Raw genomic sequence first — 16,135 nt, 5'->3', positions numbered from 1 at the left:
GACTTTAAGCAGTTGTGGCTTCCTGCGCAAGGAATCCTGGGATATGTAGCTTGGGAAAGGTGCTGAGTGTCATTAGGAGACCCCCCCCTCTTCCCCTCACAGAGCGACAATCCCCAGAGTGGGCTATCCATCAATCCCTTTTCCCAGGGACCTCTGAGAATTGTCGCTCTGCGAGCACAAATGACAATTCCCAGGATTCTTTGGGGGAAAGCCACAACTATTTAAAGTGGAATAATACTGCTTTAAACGGATGGTGTGGATGCGGCCATAGAGGTAGTAGTAAGACTTTATTGCTCATGGCCAAAGGCCGCCGCAATGACATACAAGTACAAAGAACAAACACCAATGTAAAATACACATATCAGTCAACAATAAAAACAATCAACCAGGTTAAAATTATACACTAAGAGGAGAATTTGAACCATCCTATTCAAAAATGAGAAATCCATATCTAGGATATGCAAGGAAATAAAGCCAACCAGATAAAAGCGTGGCTGAGGTCCAGTCATGTGTACATATTACAATACAGGTCTGATGCAGCAGCAGATACAACGCCCCCTCCCTCCCTCCCCATCGGAGGCTCAGCCCTTTGTTAACAGCACTAGCTGCTCCAATGAAGAACCTTTTGCGATCAGCCCTGCCTCCTAGCGGCTGCCTAGCCCCACCCATGTTCTAGAACCTTTGAATACGACACACACACACTCAGGGTTCTGCAAGTCCCCTCAAACTGAGCGCACCTTCCTGAGGGCAGTCGCCTCTCTGGCATCCCCAGCGCTGTTCCGGGCCTGATCTGCTTCCTGCCGCAGGGCCATGAAGCGCTCACGCGTCTCCCTCAGCTCCTCCTCAAAGTCCTCGCGTTCCACCTTCACCTGCATCAGCCTGAAAGTGATAAACGGGGACGGGGAGAGAAAGAACCACCATCATTTGCTTCGGACTTCTCATGAAGACTTGTCTTTTTAGGCTTTCCCGGAGCCATAAGACCAGGCCAAGTTTTGGTTTCATTTTATTTATTTTACATTTATATCCCACATTTCTTCCAAGGAGCTTACCAACATGGTTCCCCACCTGACAACAACCCTGTGAGGTAGTTTAGGTGAGAGATATAGTGACTGGCCCCTAAAGTCACACCCAGTGAGCTTCATGGCCGAGGGGGGGATTTGAACCCTGGTCTCCCACATCCCAGTCCGACACTCTAACCACTACACCACCCCCAGATTTATGTCCTTGATTGGGCTCATGGGAGTTGTAGTTCCAAAAAGTAACGTTTCCAAGCTCTGGATTCACGTGGTGGTGATGAAATGCCTTGTGCTACCATTTTACTACAGTAAATTTGTTATTACTAGTTAACATACATTTGCCATTTATGAAGGAGTTGGAATCGGAGTCAAAGGTCTGGCGTACTGACTCCACAGCCCTGTCCCTCGCTGCCAAGGTCTAAAAAGAGGGGCAAGGAAGAGAAAATACAGGACACCCCAGCGGCTCATAGACATGCGCTTAAGAAAACGGGGGACAGTTTCGGAGGAGAAGGAAAAAGGGGGTTTACTCCTGCTTGGTGCTCCGCAGCTCGTCCTTGTTCCTCTGAAACATCTCCTTCCAGTGGGCCACCTCCTCGTTGCTCTCCTGAAGCTCCTTCTGGAGGTTCCTCACCATGGTGTTGATCTTCTGCCTCTCGGCTTCCAGGCTGGCCTGATCCTGGGCGAGAGAAGACAATGTAAACCCCACAATTTCCCCACATGTACGAAAGCTGACCGGACTGGTGTTGGAAGTACAACAGCAGGGACCATTCCGTCAATAACTTAAGGGGTTAATCCAGTTATTGGCCTGGCTGACGGCAGACTCTGGTTGGCTGGAGGTTCTAGGCAGCTGGGAGTTAAGATGTGACCGCTGGAGGGAAAAGTGGTTCTGAAGGAGGTTTTCCCTTTTGCCCATTGGGACTGGTGGGGCGGAAGGCAGGGAGCCCAACAGTAGGCGGAGCCAGAGACAATGAGGGGTGGAGCCAAATAATCCTAGGTTTGCTGCCATTCTTCTCCCCGCTGAGTTCTAAAAGGGGCAACCCTGAGACCAAGGAGGAGGAAGCTGACAGAGGGCAGACTGAGTTTGGTGGGGCAGACCCCTGTTCAGCCTAACAGACCAGCCTCCACTGAGTAGGCCTGACCTGAAATAAGACAAACCTCTCTGTGTATTTCTCCTCATACCAAATATTGTTCCATTTCAGCTTTATGATCAGTTTCTTTTTCTCTCTGGGCCCTGTCTGCTTTATTCCAGCCACTCTGCTAACAACTGGCAACTCGGCATCTTACTTCAGTGATGGCAACGGGGCCATGCCCTCCAGGGCCCCCAAGGGCAGCAAGCTGGCTTAGAAGGCGATTGGTGCGTGTGCCCCACACACCTCCATCCTCAAACAGAGGGAAAATGGCCAAGGAGGTCAAGAGGGACGTCAAAGGTGGAGGCTACTGTTGCTGCTATCTCATTTCAACTTTGGCCGCCACTCTGCCTAATCTTAGGACTTGCCCCGTCCAGATGGGATGTCACGTTTGTACATGCTGACCGTGGTCAGGACGATGATCCTTGATCTATAAAGGATGGTCATCTCCAGGGACCATTCTGCACGATATCTCTGATAGGAACATGTAAGGTGCCTCATCAGGACTGGTCCAAATTGCTTCATGTTGCCGCTGCTCTGATCGGCAGCAGCTCCCCAGGGTTGTAGATGGGATGCAAGGAAGGGAAGATGAGAACCCTCGCCTTCTTGAGACTGCGGGCAATCGACCATGCGATGCAACGCTCCTCCATACCCTACCCAAATCCCTGCACGTAGCCAGCCAAACTGTCAGGGAGAGGACAGAGCCATTTTTCCTGATGGGTTAGATTTCTGTCTGCGGGGGCCTTTTTCCTTCCCCCATGCAGGAGAGAATGCCATCACATGAGCCTCTGAAACGGTGCAGCCCACAGGCAGGTTGACGGGCATTGTACCCATACAAATGCTTTGCCTCGCCTGCCTTTCACCAAGAGCTGGGCAGCCATTTCTGCAGGCCCACCTAGGGCGTCGGTGCTGGGCCAGGAGGACAGGGGAAGCCACCCCCACCCCTGCTCACCTGCGAGACATCCTCCATGTTGCGCCGGACCTGCTCCATGTCCTGCTGGTATTGCTGCCGGACCCGATCCAGCTCCTTGTCGTGATTGGCCACCTCTTCCTTCAGGGCTCCTTTCAGGGCCGTCAACTCCCGCTCCCGCTGACGCAGGTGGTCCTCTTGCTTCTGCTTGGCCCTCAGCACCTCCTCCAGCTCCTCTCGGGTCTCCAGCAGCTCCTGCGGAAAAGAGGGGAGAGTCAGTTTACAACACAGAGTCCAAGCCGGGTTGGAGTTTTCTTTGCAACAGGGGATGGGAAACATTGAGCTTGGGGGCCAAATGCGACTTCTCTAACTGCAAACTCTATTGTTCTCTATTGTTGCAAACGTTGCAATGTATGTTACCTTGGCATATGTTTTATCAAAGTCTGTCATGTAGTTGGGTATTTTGTGGAATGTAGTCTTGTTTTATGGAGAAAATAGGCAATTAATGCCTCATAAATGTATCTTCTTCAAAGGAAAAAATAGTAGAAATATCCCTTCCTTTCAGCATCTGTCTCTCTTCTTTTTGAGGGGTACCTATCACTTTTGCTTGTGTCCTAGACACCCTTGCTGATTCATGTAATTATGTTGTCCATGCTCTGGTAACTTCTAGATTGGATTACTGTAATGCGCTCTACGTAGGGCTGCCCTTGAAGACTGTTTGGAAACTTCAGCTAGTGCAAAATGCGGCAGCCAGGCTGTTGACAAGGACCAATCGGTCTGCGCATATAACACCTGTCCTGGCCCGCTTGCACTGGCTACCTATTTGTTTCCGAGCTAGATTCAAGGTGCTGGTGTTGACCTATAAAGCCTTACACGGTGTGGGACCGCAATACCTTGTGAAACGCCTCTCCCGCTATGAACCTACCCGCTCACTTCGTTCAGAATCTAAGGCCCTCCTCCGGGTACCAACTCACCAGGATGCCTGGAGGACTGCTACTAGATCTAGAGCCTTTTCTGTGGTGGCCCCCGAATTGTGGAACAGCTTACCGGAGGAAATACGCCTGGCGCCTACGGTTCTTTCCTTTAGGCGCCAGGTTAAGACCTGGCTATACTCCCAGGCATTTTAATGTTTAATGTTTTAGTTTAATGTGTTCCTTTCTGTTAGTGATTTTACTCTATATTGTATTTTAACCTCGTTTTGTACACCGCCCAGAGAGCTATTAGTTATGGGCGGTCTAGAAATGAAATAAATAAATAAATAAATAACTGGCCCTCAAAACTCTCCCCAGGCTACATACCCCAGTGGCTATGTCAGGGTGGGGGGAAATGTGTGGCCCTCCAGATGTTGTTGAATCCCAACTCCCATCTGCCCCTGCCAGCATGGCCAATGGTCAGGGATGATGGGAGTTTTGGTTCAACAGGACCAGAGGCTCCTCATCCTCAGGCTATATAAAGATTAGCTTGTACGGAGAAACAAACTGTACGACACAAGGATCATAGAGGTTTAGATGCAATATGAGAATTGCAAGAGTATTTTTTTAAAAAAAATATTATTATATTTACTACACGCCCTTCACCAGCAAGTCCCAGGGCAGGTTACAACAATTTAAAATTCAGTATTCGAAACAGTTAAAACAAATTATAGAGTCACAGGAAGAAGGTGAGGGTCCTGAAAACATACATCTCAGCTGTCAAAGGCCAGGGTAAAGAAGTGCATCTTTAGCATTCGCCAAAAATTGTATAGTGAAGGTGCTGGGAGCACCTCTGCGGGGAAGAATGTTTACAATAAAATGTGTGCGCTTGTAATAAAAATTGTTCTCCCTCTACTAAGAACTCTTCCGGGAAGATCTGAAGATTCGGTATTATTCCGCTTATGGGATGTTCCTCCTACATAACTGAGAGGGTTGCCAATTTTTCTTCTGACTTCAATGCGGATCAGGAGGAATTCTCTGTTGGCTTCTTGAGAGAGAGAAAAAATATGTATATTTATACGTGTTTGTTTTTAATTGTTTTATCTAAGTATATGTTTTATGTTTGTACGTAATTTTATTGGTCTGTGCCAGTTACAAACAAACCATTCATCCTCTATAATAAAAATGGAAAAAGCTCTCAGTATCACTCTCCGGGGTGTTCCAGAGTCGCACCGAGGCTCGCGCCAGCGTCTTACTTTCAGCAAAGCGTCCCTGTCCGGAGAGCCTCCCACTGGCCCCCGCAAGCGGTCAAGTTCTTCCTGCATCTCCATCAGCTGGTCCTCCAGGTCAGTCAGCTTCGCTTCCGACTGTTCTCTGATGGTTTTTGCGCCCTTCAGCCTGAAGAATTAACAAGAGGAAATAAGAAAAAGCTATGTACAGAATGGGGGGGTGGGGGTGGAACCCGTGCCTTCATGCGAAGATGTTCAAGGGGATGGGGTACAACTCCCCTATGAGGAAACATTTGGGGCTTTTTAGCTTAGGAAAAAAAGACATATAAGCTGGGGCGGGAGGAAGGGGAGAGACATTGAAGAGGTGTGTAAGATATTGCATGGTATTGAGAAAATGGATAGGGAGTTTTTCTCCCCCTCACTGTACTAGGACCATCCAAAGCAGCTGATTGGGCAACTGGTTGGCCACTGCGAGAACAGGATGCTGGACTACAATGGGTCATTGGCCCAATCCAGCAGCAGGGTTTTTCTTATGTTCTTAACGTTGGAAGACTCAGGACAGGCAAATTAGATTACTGCAATGCACTCTACGTGGGGTTGCCTTTGAAGACGGTTCGGAAACTGCAGCTTGTGCAAAATGCAGCAGCCAGATTGGTATCAGGGTCCAGACGGTCCGAACATATGAAACCGATCCTGGCCCGCTTGCATTGGCTGCCTCTATGTTTCCGAGCTCGATTCAAGGTGCTGGTTTTGACCTATAAAGCCTTACACGGCCTGGGACCACAATACCTGATGGAACGCCTCTCCCTATATGAACCCACCCGTACACTACGTTCAAGATCAAAGGCCTTCCTCCGGGTGCCTACTCCAAGGGAAGCTCGGAGGGTGGCAACAAGGGAGAGGGCCTTCTCAGCGGTGGCCCCCAAATGATGGAAAGATCTCCCTGACGAGATGTGCCTGGTGCCAACACTGTTATCTTGTTGGCGCCAGGTCAAGACTTTCCTCTTCTCCCAGGCATTGTAGCATGTGTTTTAAATTGTTTTTATACTGTTTTAAATTTTAAAATTGTGTTTTAAATTGTTTTTAAAAGATGTGTTTTAAATTGTATATTTGTTTTAATGTTTTTGATTGCTGTAAACCGCTCAGGGAGCTTCGGCTATGGGGCGGTATAGAAGTGCAATAAATAAATAAATGGAAGGACAGCACATAGTCAAGCTATGGAATCCACTCCCCGCAAGGGGCAGCGACAGCCACCAACTTGGAGGGCTTTCAAAGAAGACAGATTCAGGGAGGAGGAGACGGCTACCAGTGGCTACTAGCCGTGCTTGTGCCTCTGAACAGTACCAGTCGCTGTGTGGCCCGGGGCTTTGTGATTCTGAGGCAAGCGTGGAGTTATCGTTACCTCAGCAGGCTCCTCAAACCCAATTCATACGCGCTTACTCTTGAATACTGCTCTGGAGCGCCTGGTTTTTCTTCTCAAAGGCCACCAGGAGTTGGCGGCACTCCTCTTCGGACTCCTCCAGCTGGACCTCCAGGCTGTGAGGGGAGCCGTTTCTGCAGCTGTCCTGCAAGCGCTCCAACCTCTGACGCAGCTGGTTTCGGTTTTGGAAGTCAGGGTGGGGAGGAGAGAAGAAGGGTGAGAGAGATACAGAGAGTCTCAACAAAAACAGTGACTGTCTGCAAAGGTTTTTTCTCTTTCTTTTTTGCAGGGGTTCTGGGAATGCAAAGGGGGGAGAATCCCAAAATGCTGAGAGGAAATTTATTTCTTAGGAAAGGCCGTTTCAGTCTCTAATATATTGGGCTATAAAGAAGACAACGCTCTACATTAATAATAAAAATGGTCAAGTATTTCAGTTCCTGCATCTTCTGTTGTGATTTATACTTGTCCATTCTGGGATTACCCAGAAGCCTCTACTTCCACAGCCTGGCAAGGAAGGGAGTTTAAACATGGGGGCACGGCATGGGGAAAACAGCCGCTGGGAGGGGAGGACGCGGCAGAAGGAAAGGCCAGAGACTCCAGTGTAGAACCCAATATTGTGTGCACTGACTGGCAGTGACACGCCAGGAGTTCAGGCAGGGGATATTCCGAGCCCTACCTGGGGATGCCATTGGGGATTGGGAACTGCAGGGTGCAAAAGCAGAGGCTCTATGACTGACCTATGGCCTTTCCTCTAAACTGGCCTGGCCAGGAATGGTAGCGTGCCCATCCGCGTTAGAAATGTTTGTTCGGTTTGCTTGTTTTAAACGGGACTGTCTTCTCAGAGCACTGAGAAAGACAACCCAGGTCACCCCTTTTGCTCACAAAAAGAAATGAGACGCGCCAATGCCAAACCTTGGTCTCCTCGTCCAGCTTCTGCTGCAGTTCGTCGACTTTCTGCTTCAGTTCAGCCGCCTGGGGGAGGGACGCTCTTGACCCCGCCGGAGGGACAGCCTTCCCGAGAGAAAAAAAAAAAAAAACCCACAAGACGCAAAGGCACATCAGATGGGGAGATGGCAGGCAAGTGGAATGCGGGTCAGCCCTGCTCATGAGCGCCACGCATCTGAATCTCACATGGTGGGGGAAAATGGCTGTGCGTTAGCTACCGGGCTAAGTTCAAGGTGCTGGCATTGGTGTACAAAGCCCTATATAGCTTGGGGCCAACATATTGAAAAGTTTGCCTCGTCCCTGCAAACTCAAACAATCCCTGCACTCTGCCTTCCTATCAGGAGGCCCATTCCACACAATGTCGGAACTGGGCCTTTAGTGTGGTGGCACCTGTCCTTTGGAACTCCCTCCCACTGCGTATCAGAGAAGCACCTTTTCTTTTCGGTTTTACATTCCTAACCCCTACCTGGAGATGCTGGGGTTCCTAACCCCCGATGTTCCGATGGGGAAACCTGTAACATCGGTAACTAGGTTCAGAAGTTATGTGCTTTTACGGCGAATCATTTTGACAGGTACTTACAGCGAACGCTTGGATCTTCTCAAAGACGAGGTTAGTTTTTCTCTTCACCGTGGCATCGCTTTCCGTGCTTCTGAAAGCGACAAAAGAAAATTCAGGCCTAGAATTAAAATCTATGGCACGTCAGATCCTACTCTCATTTTTCAACAAAGTAAAACCCCGGGACGTATGCAGGAAGAGGTGGAGGCAGGCAGTGCTGCTGCAGGTTACTACAAGTTGCTTGCTGAAGGGGACGACAGAGACAGCGAGATCTCACAGCAATCCTTTCCTTACTTTGGTTCCATTCTGCTCTGCCGAGGGACTTTGCAAGCCTTGCACCCTCTTCCCCATTGTTTCCCTCTGATCAGCTGAGTAGCGAGGGGAAGAGATCTCACTTTCCACCCCAGCTGCTCCGGAAAACAGCCAAGAAGTGGGTAAAGCAGGGACGGTGAGGGAGACATGTAGGCTGGATGGTAAAGCCCCAAAGAGTGGGCCGCAGATTTCAGTCACATCCACACCATACATTTAAAGCACTCTTATACCACATTAAACAGTCATAGCTTCCAAAAAGAATCCTGGGAGCTGTAGTTTAATTCAAGGTGCTGAGAGTTGTAAAGAGTCTCTTAATGAACTACAGTTCCTAGCATTCTTTGGCCAGGGGGAGTGGGGTGGGGGAGCCATGATTGTTTAAAGTGGAATACGACTGCTTTAAATGTATAGTGCGGATGTCGCTTTTCCCAGCGCTGACCTGGACCACACTGATCTAAAACAACGCCAGTTCATCTAACACACATTTTATAACAGACCCCCTGTACGGTTAAAGCAAGTGGGGTTCAATCAACATGCTTCCTTGGGAGTTTTATCAAGAGTTCCTCAGAGAGAAGATCAGTACATGAGAGGCAATGGTGGTGTAGAGGTTAAGAGTGTCAGGCTAGGACATGGGAGACCAGGGTTCAAATCCCTCATTCAACCATGAAGCGCCCTGAGTGTGACCTCGGGCCAGTCAGTCGCAGTCTCTCAGCCTAACCTACCTCGCAGGGTTGTCATGAGAGTAAAATGGGGAGGGGGAAAATCTCTGCACACCATCTTAAAGTTCTTGGGATATAAATGTAATAAATAAATAACGGCGGAAGTGCTTCCCTGAAAAAGGTAGCTGGTCCACCACTATCAATACCCTCCTGGAATTTGGAGCTACAGTTATTAGGTTATTAGACAAAAGGGGATTAGATGAATCCATAAGACAAGGAAAAGTTCATCACTGGCTATTCCTCATGACAACTAAGTGAAACCTCCATGAACAGGGGCAGTTCACCTTCAGTTGCTTCTTTCTCGCCCACCCTGTGACCTTCCCAGAGGCATCTAATTTGTGAAATTCCCTCCCCACAGAGCTGCATCTGGCCTCTTCATTATGCAGTTTCCATCGTATGCCAAAGAGACACCCCTTTACCCTGGCCTTTGACGCCTGAAGGATATATAGTTTAGGACCCACCCTAGTCTTCTGGCTATAATTGGTTTCAAATTGTTTTTAAAGCTGCATTTCTAAGTTACTGTGACCCACCCGAGGACCTTATTGTGAAGGGTGGGTAATAACAATTATTATTATTATTGTTATTATTATTATTGTTATTATTATGCCCTCCCCAGAGAGGTGGGTCCGTTTCCAGTCACTGGTGACTTTCAGGAGGAATTTGAAAACATTCCTGTGTAGCCAGGCACACAATGGCTTTAGGGGACTGTTCCTGGTAACCTGAAGATCACTGATGAAATAATGTTTTTAATTGTAATTATGTTTTGGAATGCCTTTAGGGGGCATTTCATGTTTACCGCTCTGGGCTCCTTTGGGAAGAAGGGCAGGATATACATTCAATAAATAAAATATTATTGTTGAAGATGATGATGAATGATGACAATAAGCTATGCTACAAGGCGTTCCTAGGGTAGATGGCCTTTTTGATAGGATGCAGCAGGGCTCCCTCTATACAGTAGGTCCCCACACATATGGCGGGTTTTGTTCCAGACCCTCAACTAAAAGTGAAACCTGCCGAAAAGTGGAACTCCATCAATAGAATGGCGGCCGATGCCCAAAAAACGCCATAAAAGCAGAACAAGCTGCGTATGAGTGGGGCCTTACTTTAATTAAAAAAGGCCGTATTAGCGGAAGCTGGGCCCTACTGTATATATGCACTTAAAACACAATCAATTTTAAAAAATTATACCAGGCCTAGACCGTAAAGGGTATTAAATGGCACACACCAGAAACCTGTTTGTGAAGCAGTCCGCATTAATGAGCCCAAGCTAATCAGCAAGGGGGCAGAGGCAGCTTCCTGCAATCTGGTGCCCTCCAGAGCTATTCGGACTACAACTCCCATCAGCCCTCCACAGGATTTGAGAGGATGCATTCCTCTCCATCCCCAACACTCACCCATCCTTCAGGATATTGTAGATCAGCCCCTTGGTATGGTCGCTGCTTCCGGGCTGAGATACCTCTTGCTGGTCCTTCAGAAGATCGGGGGTAGACTTCAGCTGCAAGAAAATGACAGAAGGGTGAGCTGCAGCTGGAACAGGTTCAGAGGAGGGCAACAAGGATGATCAAGGGACTGGAAACAAAGCCCTATAAGGAGAGATGGAGAGAACTGGGCATGTTTAGCCTGGAGAAGAGAAGACTGAGGGAGTTATGATAGCACTCTTCAAGTACATGAAAGGCTGTCACACAGAGGAGGGCCGGGATCTCTTCTCGATCGTTCCAGAGTGCAGGACACGGAATAATGGGTTCATCAAGTCCAACCCCCTGCTCAATACAGGAATCCAAATCAAAGCAAGTTGCAGGCTCAAGTTGCAGGAAGCCAGATTTTGACTGGACATCAGGAAAAACTTCCTAACTGTTAGAGCCATACGACAATGGAATCAATGACCTAGAGAGGTAGTGGGCTCTCCGACATTGGAGGCATTCAAGAGGCAGCTGGACAGCCATCTGTTGGGAATGCTTTGATTTGGATTCCTGCATTGTGCAGGGGGTTGGACTTGATAGCCTTATAGGCCCCTTCCAACTGTACTATTCTATGATTCTATGTGTTTGGGAATAAGGATGGACCCGTTGGCTGGTGCCGGTTCAAAAGCATTCCATCAACCTAACAGGCGGGTATCAATTCAAGTTCATTCTTTGTCTGCAAGTCACAGCTTTTACTGATCCTTCCCCCCAAGAAAACAGATTGATATTAATATCAATATTTTTAAAGGAAATATCAGTATTTTGCAAGGAAATGTCAATACATTGAAGGAAATATTGATTAAAATATCAAAGTTAACATCAATGTTTTAGACGCAGATCACTAAAATCACTAAATAAAAATTCCAATCTGCCAACGATAGCGAATTAAAGGAAAATTCAATACCAAATCTGAATTGGGCGGAATTCCAACACATGCATGGCAAGGGGGTGCTGCAGCATTTCCAAAAGGCGGAAATTGTGTGTGAGGAATTGCACAGCGAGCTGGGGGCAGGGGAGTAAATTAGTCACCTCTCTCAGAAGCTACCTTTTTCACCTATGTTATCAGCATCATTAATTAAAAAAATATTAAATACATTTAATAAGTAAACGGCCATGCTGGCTGGGGGCTGCTGGGAGTTGTAGTCCAAAACATTTGGAGGGTGCCAGGCTGGCGAACACCGATTTCATCGATTAAATATACTAAAAATATATTGATTAAATATATGCCGTCCACTGCTTTCACCTGCAGAACTGGCATTGGTACAGGTACCACATAATTCTTGCTCTGCGCTTGTAAGAAATCGGTCTCTCACTGTGGCAGCACCTGCACCTTGGAACTCCCTGCCTGTTGACATCAGGCAAGTGCCTTCTCCGCTGTGCTCTTTTTGGCTTACAACATTTTTCTGTTTAGGCGAACATACCCAAACATGCAGAATGTTGACATGTTTGTTCTCTTTTTAGCACGCTGTTGATTTTAATCATTATTTTTAATCATTTTTAATTCCTATTTTTGTCTTTCACTGACAATTTTAGTGTTTGATTCTTTTCATAAACCAGTTAAGAGGTCCTATTTACAAAAAAGCGGTATACAAATTTTGTGACGTAAATAAAATCAGGGCTGTGGAGTCGGGAGCAATTTTGGGTGGAGTCGGAGTCGGTAGAAATGTAACGACTCTGGCTCAAAAAAAATCAATATTTTGATATTAATATTAATAAATTAATATACATTTGCCATTTACGAAGGAGCCGGACAGTAGAAAAATAGAGGAGTCGGAGTCGAAGGTTTGATGTACCGACTCCACAGCCCTGAATAATATACTGCAATGACTCCAATAAAAGCATGCCAAAGGGGTCATGTTCTGAACGGGCATCCCATACCGCAGTTTGCACAAAACAACAGGCCCTACAGGCCCATCAAGGGGAACTCAGACAGGTCCACATAAAATGCAAGAAACAGCCCAAACGGAAAATACCTGCAGATCTGGCTGCGCTTTCCTCGGCTGTTTTTCAAGCCCGGGTTCCTCCTGGCTCTTGTTGACCCAGTCTCGTGTTAGCTTCGACTTGTCAAGACCATTTTCCTTCAGCTGATGCCCAACAGCTCTGTTGAGGCTCCTGCTTCCCGCAGAGTTGGCCAGGCTGACCCGATTACCCACAGAGGTTCGTATCCCTTGTTGGAAGCCCACTTGATGCTCGCCAGTCTCCAGCTCCCGGGAGTCAGCTGTATCGTAGCAAGCCACCCTCCCGTCGAGGCTCTGTGAGCGCTTCCGGTCATCTGGTGAGACTCGGGTTCTCCTGGAGGCTCTGCCCCTCTGCTGGGCCTTCCCGTCAAACTTGCTGATCAGCGAGTCCACCGAAGACAGAGGCTTCGTGTCGATGTCTCCACCACCCGTTTTGGCCGGCTGGGCAGGCTTGGAAGAGTCCACATCTGACAACGGCGGCTTATGGATGGGTCTCAAACCGGAGGTGCTGCCAACGATATCCTCTCTAGAGCTGGGCTGTCTGCGGCTGGCAAGATTCAGCATGCTGGTACTCCTTGCAGTGCCCCCTGCATGCACGGCCTGGAGAGCATCTGTGGGTCCAGTTCTAGGAAGGCTGGGTTCCTGAGGCTCGTCCAGCTCGGGGCTGAGCAAGCAGCCGTAAGACTGAGTCCGCCGCAGCTGCTCCCCAGAAGACTTTTTGTGCGGCAATGTCTGATAGCCGCTTGAAGGCCGCGGGGAGCCATTGCTGCGATACAAGCTAGCGCCATCCAAGCTGTCCGATTTGGGCGCCCGCCTAATGCATTGCTCCTCGTCTGAGGTGCTGTAATGGGAGCTGTACCGGGACTGTTTCGTCCCGTATGGATTCTCTGGGAGGTCAGAATCTGAGCTGATGGAGCCAGAGGCATCTTTGGATGAGGAGGCGGCCCCGGGAGAGCTGGGAAAGGCTTCCTCAGGCTGATGGCTCCAGGCTGGCGCCCCGTATTTGCTCTCGCCTTTGATCTGCACCCCAAAAGAGTCGCCCCCTTTCTCACCACTGTTGAGGACCACGAAGGGCTGCCCGTCAATGCCCTGGACCCGCACTGCCACGCCGTAGGAGCCCGGCTTGGAGGCCTTGGGGCGCATCTTTTGGGACCTGCTGGGCTCCTTCAGGTCATTGATGAATCTGATCTGGACCCCGTAGTCCATGGGGCTGTGCTTCTCGGACATGGTGCCGTTCACATGGTGGTCCATTCTCAATGGAACTGGGGTATCAAAAGGATCCTGCGAAAAGGGTGGGCAGGAAGGAAAGGGGTGGAGAGAGAGAGAAAACACAGACTCAGGATACGGCCACAACACTGAGTAGTCAGAGATGTGCTGAGTATTTATTTACTCTAGGTTGTATCAAATGCTAGTCCTATTCAAAGTACAAGCTAATAGACACAACTAACTTAGCTCGATTCATTTCAACGGGTCTCTGCTCAGTGGAACCTAGCTGAATACAACCCTAAATGTACATCCCAACCTCTCCTCCTAAAGGAGACCAGGGTGGCAACACAAAATTATGTTAAGACACTTAAGGCTAAGGGCCTTCTTAGTGATGACACCCCATTGACAGGAGAGTTGTTTGGTGCAAACTTCGCCACCTTTTTGGCAACCAAGCAGACACACACACACCATTCTCCCAGGCTCTTTATTCGGTGAAATCTACAATGAGATCCACATCTGCATCATACATTTAAAGCAGCACAATAGCACTTAAAACAGTCATAGCTTCCCTCAAAGAATCCTGGGAACTGTAGTTTGTTCAGGGTGCTGAGTCTCATTCAGAGACTCCCTCACAGAACTATGATTCCCAGAGTCCCCTGGGAAGAGGGACTGATTGTTAAGCCACTCATGGAACTGTAGCTCCATGCGGGGAGCAGGGGTTTCCTAAAACCTCTCAGCACCCTGAACAAACTACAGTTCCCAGGATTCTTGGGCCAGGGGAAGACATGATTGTTTAAAATGGTGCTTTAAAAGTATGGGGCATAAGGGGCCTCTATTTCCCTGCCACTTATATATATGGAAAAGCTTTGGAAAGTGTGTGTGTCGGAATCGACTTGAAGGCAGTCCATTTCCACTTTCAACCAGTTAGATTCTCCCCCCGCTTGCAAAACAACCCGCAAGCGGAGAACTCTGCATATGCACCCTGCAATAAGGTTGTTAATGGCTTCTGCGCCCCTCTCTGCTGCTCAGAATGGCACTATCAACAGGAACATAAAAATAAAATGAAAAAGTAAGGACTGCCGAATTGTGTGGCACAAGTGAATTCAAACTGCAAGTCCACCTTAACTCTACCATCACAACACACACTCACAATCCCTCTGGAATGCTGTATTAATTCAGGGATTTCCACCCACCTCTCAGCTACCAACAGCAAAGCTGCACTTTGACCTCCACAATCCACTGCTGCCTGGGGGAGAAAATAAATAAATTAAATATGCAAACTGCTCTTATCAGGCCAGAACAGCACGGGATGGGGTTGCAAACATTTCAGATGGAAACACACACCCCTGCGTTCTCGAGATCTGCCTCACAGAAAGATTGCAAAAGAGAGAACAAGAATGTAGCGGTTGGGGAACTGTGGGACTCGGGTGCGAATCCCAGCCGAGACTACCTACAAGCACTCAGTTGCCTGTAAAATGGGGGCAGGGGGGGAATATAGTGGATGGTTAAGAGAGGGGGAAACGCACACACAAACACACACAATAAGATTTTAAAATACTTCACACATTCTCCTAAATCAGGAGTGGGACACCTGTGGCCCTCCAGATGCTGCTGGACTCTCTCCCATCAGCCCCAGCCAGCATGTCCAATCATCAGGGCTGATGGGAGTTGTAGTCCAACAAAAACTCTGGAGGGCCACAGGTTAAGCCACCCCCAGCCAAAATGGAACCTCCAGGTTCAGATGCAGCCTACCAGATGCTGGGGGCAAGCAAACAGGGAAGGCCCGCTGTGGGTTTCTTGGAGGCATCTAGCTTCACCGCGCCATGGAGCGTTATTGGTCTGGGTGGGCTTTTAAGAGTCCTGCTCGATCACCACCAAAGGCCCACCCAGTCCAGCCTCCCATTTCCCCACTGTGGCCAAGTGCCTGCACGAAGGTCACAAGCAAGGCTGAAAACCAACAGCCCTCTGTCCTCCCCGGTGAGCAGCAGGCAGAGGCCTGGTACCTCTGACCCTGAGGGTCACTACCGAAGGTCGAAGCAGCTCTCCAAGGCACGCAAGCCTTGCGAAGAAAAGACTAGAGAGGATTCTGAATTCACACTTAAAAACTCTAAGCCTGACTGCTGGATCGGGCCAATGGCCCGTCTAGTCCAACGTCCTGTCCTCACAACGATCACCCCAGATGTCCCCATGGAAAGCCCGTAAGAAGGACCCCAAAGAAGTTGTGACGGCCACCAACTTGGATGGCTTTAAAAGAGGATTAGACAAGGTCATGGAGAAGAAGGCGGCTATCAACGGCTACTAGCCACGAAGGCTATGTTCTACTTCTACTGTAGGAGGCAAGATTTTATTTGTTTGTTTGTTTGTTATCT

At 48.6% G+C, this 16,135-nt stretch overlaps 1 protein-coding gene across 3 annotated transcripts in view; it reads right to left on the bottom strand.

The window, feature by feature from the left end:
- Positions 1-16,135, bottom strand: part of CGN (cingulin) — an 81,347-nt gene that overhangs the window by 30,775 nt on the left and 34,437 nt on the right. Inside the window, exons 2-11 of one of the 3 annotated variants that reach the window (XM_061606645.1) lie at positions 14,960-15,008; positions 12,576-13,841; positions 10,537-10,637; positions 8,139-8,208; positions 7,526-7,624; positions 6,634-6,785; positions 5,221-5,362; positions 3,096-3,308; positions 1,544-1,692; positions 738-879 (exon numbers count right to left, since the gene is read on the bottom strand). In XM_061606645.1, the coding sequence (XP_061462629.1) occupies positions 738-879; positions 1,544-1,692; positions 3,096-3,308; positions 5,221-5,362; positions 6,634-6,785; positions 7,526-7,624; positions 8,139-8,208; positions 10,537-10,637; positions 12,576-13,811 (2,304 nt within the window). In that variant the 5' untranslated portion in view covers positions 13,812-13,841; positions 14,960-15,008. Of the gene's footprint in view, positions 1-737; positions 880-1,543; positions 1,693-3,095; positions 3,309-5,220; positions 5,363-6,633; positions 6,786-7,525; positions 7,625-8,138; positions 8,209-10,536; positions 10,638-12,575; positions 13,842-14,959; positions 15,013-16,135 lie in introns of all 3 variants that reach the window. The other 2 variants (XM_061606644.1, XM_061606646.1) reach the window with 2 other exon arrangements.

This window comes from Rhineura floridana, chromosome 22, assembly GCF_030035675.1.
Source record: "Rhineura floridana isolate rRhiFlo1 chromosome 22, rRhiFlo1.hap2, whole genome shotgun sequence".
Taxonomy (NCBI): domain Eukaryota; kingdom Metazoa; phylum Chordata; class Lepidosauria; order Squamata; family Rhineuridae; genus Rhineura; species Rhineura floridana.
The sequence above is the reverse complement of the archived record's forward strand: the minus strand, read 5'-3'. Positions and strand labels throughout refer to the sequence as shown.